The following is a 12,124-nucleotide window of genomic DNA, read 5'->3' as shown; positions in this document are numbered from 1 at the left end:
GTAACTGTACTGTTATGCTGTTGGAATTTCTGTAGAAGCTAATCAATTGATTAGATTGTAGCACATTAAGGTTTATACCAATCGAAATATATTCCTTTAATTGTGTTGTGTTTTTACTTTCCAGCATAAATTAAGAACTTGTTTTGAATTGGAATTAATTGGTGGTATCGTATTCAACCCCCCTTCTACGATACCTTTGGACCTGACAAAATTAACCAAACTATAAATTATCATCTAGTTCGACTATTATAGAATAGTATAGAAAGAGCCCGGATCACACATAAGCAGAAATTACATTTTGGTCATCCACTAGTGCATGTATTTCCACCTTTTTCATTTTCTAAACTGTACATATATTATCTCTCTTTCTGTGTTGCCTCTGAGCTAGTTGAAGAAGTGCTATTGTTATTGTTGTCTGAATCACTACCATCACTAGTCTCTTAAGTTCATGTTTCCAGGGTGATTGTTGTGTATTTTCAAATTATATTTAATTGCTCCGACTCACTTGTAAAATTTAGTCGTGCACATTATTAAATTATTTTTACTTGTTCTAGCTCACTTGTAAATACCAGTCAAAGAATAGATGAATATCGATAAGAGAAATCTTCAAATAAGTACTCAATACAGAAGAGTAATCGATAACGTTATCCATGGATCAATTCCTTATCGATTACAAGGAGGGGGATTTTGAGTCCCTGCGCGAGTATGTCACATTAACATTGGCATAGCTAGAAGATGTTTGTCCTCCTGTTAACCAAAGATCAATGTTCTCAAGATATATATCTTGGCATGCCATGGCTTATTCTTGCTGCATCGAAGATTTACAGCAACTTGAGTTGCTGATGTTCTTGTAACTCCAATATACTTCACATTGCTGATTTGAACTTTTGACTCTTTCTGGTTAGCATGGAGAAACACGTTATTAGAGGGTCAATAATTACCAAATATGAAATCTCTAATCATGAAAATGAATGAAATTAACAAGAAGATTTAGTTACATGTTGGGAACTCATGGTCAAAATTATGCTCACTCAATTAAGTATAACTGCGCAAGTCCTGAAGTCCACTGGGCACTGACATTTATATTGGTTGAAGATTGAAAACTTGCCAGGAATTCCTTGTCGATAAAACAGTACGTCTGGTCGATGACAATTGGATTACTTGCATTATTGATAGTAATATCATGGTAAGTAACATCCGAAACAGTAACATGATATGAAGGAGCCCAGGCTTATATCCTCAAACCATTATAAGTAGAGGTTGTAGTAGAACTTTGTACATTAACTCCCTGTACATCTTAGTCTTCCTCAACCATGCCAATGCTTCCAATTAGCTGGTGGTTATACAGATTAGTTATACAGATTATGGTGGTTATAGTGTACGTTTCTGAATTCATAATGACTGCTCCTATGGAAAATCTCAAATAAATCCTTGTATAATCCGCTAGCACCTGTAACTGGCCTTCTTTGGGATTCATCATCTTCCTAACAATGCAGCGTTATGAATAGTTATATAGGACAAATTATACAACCACCTCACATGTGTAACAGTTACATTTTTCATTTAAGAGCTTGTATAAAGTTTCCTTTGCAGAAGCTCTAAGCTAAAAAAATCGCTTTCGTATTTAATTTTAACTTGTGAAAATATGATAATCAATATGATGGAGCACACATTAAAGCTGAAGTAAAATTGAAAGAGACATTGTTTTCTTAGTAAAGATTATTTCAGGTCATACACAATTGAATGTGTTTCCACCTTCATTCTCAAATATGTTTATATCTTGTCTCTGTTCAATTTGTATGTGTTTCTTATTTGTCATACAATATGGATCAATCTCTTATTGACTACAAGGAGCAGGATTTTGAGTCCCCGAGTATGTCGGGTTAACATTGGCACAGCTGGAAGATGTTTGCCCTCCACCTGTCAACGAAAGATCGATGTTCTCCAGGTATATGTCTTGGCATGGCATGCTGTTGCTGCATTGTAGATCTACAGCAACTGGAGATGCTGATGTTCCGGTAACGCCAATATACTTCACATTGCTGATTTGAACTTTCGAGTCTCCCTGTTAAGTATGAAAGAAATTCGTTAATAGAGGGCTAATAAATACCGATTACTAGATCTCTGATTATGAAAACGAATAAAACTAACAGTAAAATTTATTTACATATTAAGAAGATGGTTTAATGATCCAGTTTAGACCCACACAAGTCCGCAACATCTTTATTAGTGTAAGATTGAAAACTTACCGGACATTGCTCGTCAGCATAACAGTATGTCTGGTCAATGATTATTGGATTATTTGCATTATCAATAGTAATATTTTGGTAAGTAACATCCGAAACATTCACAGGATATGAAGGAGCCCAGGATTTTATCCTCAAACCATTTTGAGTAGAGGTTAGAGTAGAACTTTGTACTTGAACTCCTTGCACAGATTTATCTTCTGCAACCTTGCCAATGCTTCCGATACTAATCCCATGCCCCGGACCACAATTAACACCGGTAACATTGATGTTTGTGCTTCCTTGTCCAATGGCCACGCAGTCATCACCAGTGCCGATATTGGAATCAAGAATCTGGATATTATTAGCATTTTCCATATTTATTCCATCGGTGTTAGGACTATTACCTGGCGCTGTAATGTTGATGTTTTCAAATGTCATACCATCCACTCCATCGATGAGAAAGTGGAAGCCTTCGCTGTTAAGTGATGTAATGTCTTGAATATGTGCATTGTTAGTACCATAAAATCCCACTGTCTGCCAAAAACATTTCCGGTCATCGCACAGACATGTTACATAACTTTACAGTCCTTGATAAATAAGTAGTAAATTAAATTGGATGTAAAAATGAGTGAAATTGTGAAACTTACTGCAGCGCATACAGGGCAATGTTCCCAAGCTGAAGGACCATTTCCATCAAACATACCAGAACCTTGGATATTCAAATTATCGACACCTTGGAACGTAAACCAGCAATCTGAATATGGATTGCCCTCAGGTGCCACTATAATCCCATCAAGTTGAAACGTAACTTGACCATTACATGGTCCCCCAAGCTCTATCTTGTTTACCAAAACTTCCCGTCTGCTGCTGGTATCACCATCGTACCACCTGATTCGCAAGTCGCGTTCCATGTATCAAGGAAAGCCTGCAGTAAAAACACCATATCGTAAAAACGGTGTTTTAAATACTATTAGTCTTATTAATTATAGCTTTCAAAAAAATTATAGAAAATTAAAATCTTTCACAACTGTGTGAAACTTATGAAATACATGAGTGTTATCGGTTGTTCCATCTGAAACAGCGCCATATTTTGTCACATCGTATGTATTACCATCACCTTCAACTTCAGTGCTCAAAGCTAGCATCAGTGCCAAGAGACAAACCATTTGAACTATGGACATCTTAAACTCGTTTTTTCTTCTTGTGCTCAAAAACTGAATATAAAGATTTATCGTGGTGTTTATTAGTTACTTTTGAGAGAGAATGCTATTTAATTAGATTTTGCTAATGCATTACTGGCTTGTGTAAAATATTATTCATGCATTCTGTTAAAAAAAATCTGCCAATTTATTATATCCGTAAGATTTATTACATTTTCACAGTATCTTGACTAATTATGTTCAAAAATTTAACAGATTAACTAAGATAAGACAAAATCGGATTACACAGATCAGAAGAAGACAGCTGATTTCTCTTACTTTTTATAAAAATGTTCAAAGATTTTTAAGGCAAAATTCAAAAGATCCCATGCGCGTCAAAAGAAAATCACATAACTTGTATTTATAGATTTATTTTCAATAAATGTTCAATATTTAAGAAGAAACTGAAAAACTCTTATATGTACCAATAGATTTAGCAGACTAACGAAAATTTGAAGAAAAAAAAGTACAGTCATTTATAAGAACTTGAGGAATTTTAACTAATTACATTATATATAATTCTGTTGGTTTTTTTTAAATGTCCATAATTTTAAGAAAAAACTCCTACAAAAACCTATACATTAACAGATAATGGTCCTATATCCGAAAAATCGAACCGAGATGTGTAATACCGAGAATCGATTATATATCCAACTCATATAACCCGATAATGATCTAAAGGCTAATTCAAATTGATCTGAAAATTATTTGGAACTGTAAAATTTATCAACCAAAAATAATATGAATATTATTGATTATAATTTGAAACCAATCAAAATCGAATCATAAATTATCTGAACTCCATACGACTTAACATATGAGAGTAGATATAAATCCAAATTAGAAAAATGATGATTTATGTTTTATATTATTATAAAATTTAACGAGTACGTTAACGGTTAACATTTCGGCAAAATTCTTTGGTCTTTTCAAGATCCATATCTAAAATAATTTTATGTCAAAGTTAGCAAAGTTATTTGATCAACAATTTTTTTTGAAAAAAGCATATTGTAGTATTTTAAAAATATTAAATTTTAATGATTATATAGTTTTAAAAATCTCAGAGATTAAAAGAAGCTATAACTTATTATCCGAAATCCAAATCTTATCTTACCTCAATTTGAGTTTCATCCGATTTAAATACGAATTAGACTCGGATTAAATCAGATATGATCTTATTTGAGCGTTCTCGAAATAAATAATGAGATACTTTTCATTTATATTTTTTAAAATTGTATATTTTTTGGATGTGAATGAGTCGAGTTACTTCTCCTAAAAATTAATCTGATAAAAAATTAATCAAATATGGAACCAAAAGTGTCATATCAATTTAGGGTGGATCCATTGCAATGGTGAAGAAAAATTGAGTAAATAAAATATAATCTTTTGACTTTCATTGCAAAAAAGTTAAAATTGAAGATATATTTAGATCTTGGCTCTAAAACTAATTAATTTTATAAGATTGTTTTTAATCTATTTTGGTATATTATGTTTGTTTATTTGTCATTTTGCACGGCTTGAAAATTTTGTAATTCAATTATTCTCGGGTGAATTTCAAATATGATTTAGTTGTTAGATCGAGGATAGTTCCTTAGTTATTAGTATTTGCATGTTGTTTGTAATATATTGATATATACGTATGTTTTGTAGCACCATTTTTTCTCGAAATTTTGATTCTATTATTTGATTGAATCGATTTCACTGTCGTGATTACTTCCCCTTATTTTAGGTGAAATAATCGTTCAATTCAAATATTTTGCTAAATTTTATTGATATTCCACTATATTCAATCAGAGTGTTTTTAGGGATTTTTCTTTGTAATCATGGTTCTAAAAATGGCTAAATCGCCGATTAATTGGCCGATAAGTCGGCAATCGGGAGCCTGCCTAATAACCCAACATTGGTTAAAAAACGTTTTTACAATAATGGGGTTAAAACTGGGTTGAAATCGGGTCAAGATCGCAAAAATTGGGTCAAATAATTTACTGCTGATGCTTAGATGTTTCTAATGAAGGGTCAAATAATTTACTGATTTCAGAATATGAGCTTGAATGATGAATTGGCTGCAATTGTTGGAAGGAGAAAGGTTGATATTGTGGACGAAGACGGATAAAACTAACAGGGGGATTGAGAGTTTATGAAAAAAGCAGATGAAATGGAGCATTAAAAATGAGATGAAACATGCGTGTTTTATTAGTCTACTAGGCACTAGCCTTTTGCTGCGTTGGTTGTTTAAGAATTATTAAAGGGTCATGACCAAACCAATTATATTAATAATACATGTAATTTAATTTTATGATATAATGTGAGTTAATTATATTTTCATTACATAAAAAATAATTTTACAATTTATTTTTATTTTAAAACTTAAAAAAAGTTTAAAATCTATAATATATTTTTATATGTGAGTAAAAATGATCTTTAGTACTCCCTCCGTCCCATTGGATTGTTTACGTTACTTTTCGGCATGCTTTTCAATACTCGTTTAAAGTATACTTCAATAATATTTTATTTTTTAAAAAAAATTCTGAAAAAAAGTTTCATGTTTAAACTTTTATTAAAAAAAAAAAAATTTTAAAAAAACATTATGAAACTATACTTTATTGAAGCCTCGAAATACGTGCAAACAGTGTAGGTAAACAATTCAGCGAGACGGAGGGGGTATATATTAAAATCATTCCGATTAATGTGACGATTAATCATTCTGATTAATCCTCGATTTACAGATTAGTCGCTAATCGGTACCTCTACTGATTAGTACCAATTTTCGATTTTTACGATCATACTTGTAATCCTCTAATATCAATTATCTATATTCAGATAATTTACATTCTCACATTGTATTTCTTCATGAGGATATTTTTCTACGAATTAAAATTTTCTTTTCCGTAAAAAATAGTGAGATATTTTAAATTTTAAAATTTTAAAAAAATATTCAACCATAATTTGAACTTGTGAAAATTTTAAAATGTACATCATAGAGTCATATTCAATAATAATTTTATACTATATTCAAACATCTAACAGTATTCAATTCAGATACTACTGTTTACTGTGTTCTTAGAATCTTTGTTAATTTCATTTGTGATTTGGCATTAAATAATTGAGATTTAAAAATAGAGAAATGTTAGCTTTTTTTCAAATTGTTCACAACTTAGGAGACGTGGTTACATTGATGGTCATATTGTTCATTATCACGTAAATAAAATAAGATCTTTCGTACATGCTCCACAAATAAAAACACTAATTATATAATTTGGAAACATTTTAAAATTCAGTTTTGGATATATATATATATATATATATATATATATATATATATATATTGTTCCTTTTAAATGTATTTATCATCAGCTACATAAGTCTAAATTTATTTATTTTTAAATTCTTTATAAATTTCAAAATATAATATAATAAGGTTCACAACACACGTGGTGTTGGACAATCCACTGGTATGGCTGTAGTATTATTTAGATTAGTTTATATTGACTAATAAATAATACTAGTATACTTTGTGTATATTGAATAGGATCAAATTTAGAATTGTTCCCTTAATACTGATTAAGAAAGAGAACTAAGATTCTATGTTATTATTAATGCTTAGGTTCTTAATCCGGAAATAGTAATTGACACGTGTATATTATTTACATGCTTTGATTTATATATGAAGTAATTCTTTTGAATTATATCATTATATTTTGGGTGATGGAATTATATACTTGGTGGATATTATTAATTGAAGGAATCCATGTCCTGATAATATTCGGGTTAATGATATCTCCATGAAAGCTCAAAAGATTTAATTATGTGAAACCCTGCAGGTGGAATTTATTCTGGCATAATTAAATAAAGGTTGAGTGGATGATCAAGGATAAAAGATATTAATTAAATAAATTATCAGTAATTTATTTAATTAATGGACATGCGATATTTTAAACATGGGGAATTTAATAAGCAAATAATATTGGAACCGAATTAATTATTTAAATTACGGTATTAGGAAAGGTAGTGCAAATATTAATTCTTTAGTGGATTGAATTAATATTTAATTACATTGGGCTAGGCTCCAGATGTAATTATAAGGCCCAACATAATTATCAATGTTCCCTATTGTAGCCTATATATATTCTTATTCTCTTCTTGCTTGGTAGAGGGTGAAAAACATATTGTAGCCACCAAGAAGCAAGAATAGGAGATAACTTGAGAAGACGGAGGCCACACTTCACTCAAGGGAATTTGGGAATAAAATAGAAGAGCGTGGAATCAACCGTTAACAAGGTGATTTTCTTTTCGCAATCTTTATCGTAAAACGTAGTAGCACCCCAAGTCTGTGGTTCCCAACAATTGGTATCAATAGCCTGGTAATGGGTTCTACGTTTTATGATATGATGTCCATGTCGTAATTATATATGCGTGTATATAGTGTTTTGCTTGTATTGGTTTTGATGCAGGTTGTTAATCCACTATTATGGCCATGTATATTTTAATTATGTGTTTGGATCCCACGTGGTTTAATCGTGGTTAATTTTTGTTTTGGTTTCCACGTGGTTTAATCGTGGTTGTAATTTACACGAGGGTTGATCGTGTTAGAATAGATTTTACAAAATTAGTTTTGTATTAGATCTATTTTTTTGTAATTGTTCCGGGTATTTGTAACAATTATTTGCGATCGGAAATCAATTCCAGTGTATTTTGTTCTGCTGTGCAACACAAGGGGCTGCTGTTAGTGTTTGGTTCGAACAATAACCAAAACAAAAACACAACAGACAAGGCAACTGGCAGCTGGCGCGTGGAATCCAGCAGATACAGGGGGTAATGCAGGCCGAACCTACGCAACATGCCCAGTTTGGCTGTAACGCGGGCCGTACCTGCGCAACACGCCCAGATTGGCTGTAACGCAGGTCTGGCATGCGCAACAGGTGCTGGCGGCAAAATTTTTTTTTCTCAACAGCTGGAATTTTTTTCAGAGGGCCATAATAGTGGAAAATTTATTTTAATTTTTTCCATTAATTTTTTAATTATTGCTCTAATTTATTGATTATGTGTGTCGTTAATTATGTGTGTAATTCCTTTAAAATTACATGTTTAACATAATTAGGACGACATGGACATAAATTTTATTTATTGCTTTAATTAAATGTTATATGTTGTTAAAATTATGTGTGTATTTTGAATGCATGATTAGACATAATTGTAACGACATAGGGCCCCATTTAATTTTAAAATTCCTCAATTTTAATAAAAATTCTAAGTGGGAGAGGGAATTAATATGAAATTAAATCCCATGGTCTCCATTATTGTTTGTATGTAATTTACCATAAAGACGAATATAAATTATATATGCGTCACCCATCGTGGCATGTAATTTATGGTGTCTAGAATGTTATAGAAATTACTAGAACAAACTTCTTAAATTAATAAGTTTTAAAAAGGAATAAATAGGAATTTTCTTTATTTCTGATATGGGGCGATTTTGTCAAAAACGTGTTCATCGAACTTGTAAGGCTGTGGGTATTAAGTGAGACCGATGTGACTCCTCCACTACTTGGAAATCAAACCATTGATGAATGTTGAATTGAAGTATTCTATTCAAGGCAAAATTACGAATATTGGAAGGTATACACGCCACCCATCGTGGCGTACCAAGTTCCATAGATTTCGAATAATTTAAGATTTGATGATGGTATACACTTAGCTATGAAAAATAATATAGACCACCCCAACGTGGCATATTATTTAGTAATAGGACCGAAGTAACATTTAAACATAATTAGGTGGTATACATGTCACACATCGTGGCGTACCAGAAACTTATGGTGTTTAGATGTTAGTGCATTTAATTTTAATAATTGTTAGAGGAATCAATAGCTCTTAATAATTAATGCACCCTTATTTATGTGTAATGCGATGTTTTTTTTTATGCATGATTCTCAGGATAAAATGGGCTTTAATCCACTATTCCCATACTTAAGGATAACAAACTTACCGGACCTAACTATATTGAATGGAAACGAAATTTGGACATTGTGTTGACTGCTGAGGAGTACAAGTTTTGCAATTATGAACCCAAGCCTGATCAGCCTGCTGCTGATGCTCCTGAAGATGAGAAAGAGTATTATAAGCGGGGATTAAGGCCCATTTTTATCCGAGAATCATGCATAAAAAAAAAACATCGCATTACACATAAATAAGGGGTGCATTAATTATTAAGAGCTATTGATTCCTCTAACAATTATTAAAATTAAATGCACTAACATCTAAACACCATAAGTTTCTGGTACGCCACGATGGTGTGACATGTATACCACCTAATTATGTTTAAATGTTACTTCGGTCCTATTACTAAATAATATGCCACGTTGGGGTGGTCTATATTATTTTTCATAGTAAGTGTATACCATCATCAAATCTTAAATTATTCGAAATCTATGGAACTTGGTACGCCACGATGGGTGGCGTGTTACCTTCCAATATTCGTAATTTTGCCTTGATAGAATACTTCAATTCAACATTCATCAATGGTTTGATTCCAAGTAGTGGAGGAGTCACATCGGTCTCACTTAATACCCAAGCTTACAAGTTCGATGAACACGTTTTGACAAAATCGCCCCATATCAGAAATAAAGAAAATTCCTATTTATTCCTTTTTAAAACTTATTAATTTAAGAAGTTTGTTCTAGTAATTTCTATAACATTCTAGACACCATAAATTACATGCCACGATGGGTGACGCATATATAATTTATATTCGTCTTTATGTTAAATTAATACATACAAACATAATGGAGACCATGGGATTTAATTTCATATTAATTCCCTCTCCCACTTAGAATTTTTATTAAAATTGAGGAATTTTAAAATTAAATGGGGCCCTATGTCGTTACAATTATGTCTAATCATGCATTCAAAATACACACATATTTTAACAACATATAACATTTAATTAAAGCAATAATAAACTTTATGTCCATGTCGTCCTAATTATGTTAAACATGTAATTTTAAAGGAATTACACACATAATTAACGACACACTAAATCAATAAATTAGAAGCAATAATTAAAAAATTAATGGAAAAAATATTAAAATAAATTTTCCACTATTATGGCCCTCTGAAAAAAATTCCAGCTGTTGAGAAAAAAAAATTTTTGCCGCCAGCACCTGTTGCGCATGCCAGACCTGCGTTACAGCCAATCTGGGCGTGTTGCGCAGGTACGGCCCCGCGTTACAGCCAAACTGGGCATGTTGCGTAGGTTCGGCCTGCATTACCCCCTGTATCTGCTGGATTCCACGCGCCAGCTGCCAGTTGCCTTGTCTGTTTGTGTTTTTGTTTTGGTTATTGTTCGAACCAAACACTAACAGCAGCCCCTTGTGTTGCACAGCAGAACAAAAATACACTGGAATTGATTTCCGATCGCAAATAATTGTTTACAAAATACCCGGAACAATTACAAAAAAAATAGATCTAATACAAACTAATTTTGTAAAATCTATTCTAACACGATCAACCTCGTGTAAATTACAACCACGATTAAACCACGTGGAAACCAAAACAAAAATTAACCCACGATTAAACCACGTGGGATCCAAACACATAATTAAAATATACATGGCCATAATAGTGGATTAACAACCTGCATCAAAACCAATACAAGCAAAACACTATATACACGCATATATAAATTACGACATGGACATCATATCATAAAACGTAGAACCCATTTACCAGGCTATTGATACCAATTGTTGGGAACCACAGACTTGGGGTGCTACTACGTTTTACGATAAAGATTGCGAAAAGAAAATCACCTTGTTAACGGTTGATTCCACGCTCTTCTATTTTTATTCCCAAATTCCCTTGAGTGAAGTGTGGCCTCCGTCTTCTCAAGTTATCTCCTATTCTTGCTTCTTGGTGGCTACAATATGTTTTTCACCCTCTACCAAGCAAGAAGAGAATAAGAATATATATAGGCTACAATAGGGAACATTGATAAGTATGTTGGGCCTTATAATTACATCTGGAGCCTAGCCCACTGTAATTAAATATTAATTCAATCCACTAAAGAATTAATATTTGCACTACCTTTCCTAATACCGTAATTAAATAATTAATTCGGTTCCAATATTATTTGCTTATTAATTCCCCATGTTTAAAAGATCGCTATGTCCATTAATTAAAATAAATTACTGATAATTTATTTAATTAATATCTTTTATCCTTGATCATCCACTCAACCTTTATTTAATTATGCCAGAATAATTCCACTGCAGGGTTTCACATAATTAAATCTTTTGAGCTTTCATGGAGATATCATTAACCCGAATATTATCAGGACATGGATTCCTTCAATTAATTAATATCCACCAAGTATATAATTCCATCACCCAAAATATAATGATATAATTCAAAAGAATTACTTCATATATAAATCAAAGCATGTAAATAATATACACGTGTCAATTACTATTTCCGGATTAAGAACCTAAGCATTAATAATAACATAGAATCTTAGTTCTCTTTCTTAATCAGTATTAAGGGAACAATTCTAAATTTGATCCTATTCAATATACACAAAGTATACTAGTATTATTTATTAGTCAATATACAACTAATCTAAATAATACTACAGCCATACCAGTGGATTGTCCAACACCACGTGTGTTGTGAACCTTATTATATTATATTTTGAAATTTATA

The 12,124-nt window shown here is 31.8% G+C and overlaps 1 protein-coding gene across 1 annotated transcript; it reads right to left on the bottom strand.

Moving 5' to 3' along the window:
• Nucleotides 1-1,837: 1,837 nt before the first annotated feature.
• LOC141705694 (exopolygalacturonase-like) lies at nt 1,838-3,139 on the bottom strand. Its single transcript, XM_074508579.1, has 3 exons — nt 2,876-3,139; nt 2,250-2,762; nt 1,838-2,065 (listed from the first exon to the last, which is right to left on the bottom strand). Exons 1-3 carry the CDS (start codon nt 3,137-3,139, stop codon nt 1,838-1,840), a joined length of 1,005 nt encoding a protein of 334 aa, XP_074364680.1.
• Nucleotides 3,140-12,124: the final 8,985 nt, after the last annotated feature.

This window comes from Apium graveolens, unplaced genomic scaffold (genome assembly GCF_009905375.1).
Source record: "Apium graveolens cultivar Ventura unplaced genomic scaffold, ASM990537v1 ctg9230, whole genome shotgun sequence".
In the NCBI taxonomy this organism is placed as follows: domain Eukaryota; kingdom Viridiplantae; phylum Streptophyta; class Magnoliopsida; order Apiales; family Apiaceae; genus Apium; species Apium graveolens.
The sequence above is the reverse complement of the archived record's forward strand: the minus strand, read 5'-3'. Positions and strand labels throughout refer to the sequence as shown.

Bases quoted from the DNA above. Each gene is read 5' to 3' on its own strand.
- LOC141705694 (XM_074508579.1), bottom strand. From the start codon at position 3,139: ATGGAACGCGACTTGCGAATCAGGTGGTACGATGGTGATACCAGCAGC. The intron at 2,763-2,875 runs GTAAGTTTCACA...TGTTTTTGGCAG, and splicing joins ATTGCCCTGTATGCGCTGCA to ACAGTGGGATTTTATGGTAC. The intron at 2,066-2,249 runs GTAAGTTTTCAA...CATACTTAACAG, and splicing joins ATGCTGACGAGCAATGTCCG to GGAGACTCGAAAGTTCAAAT.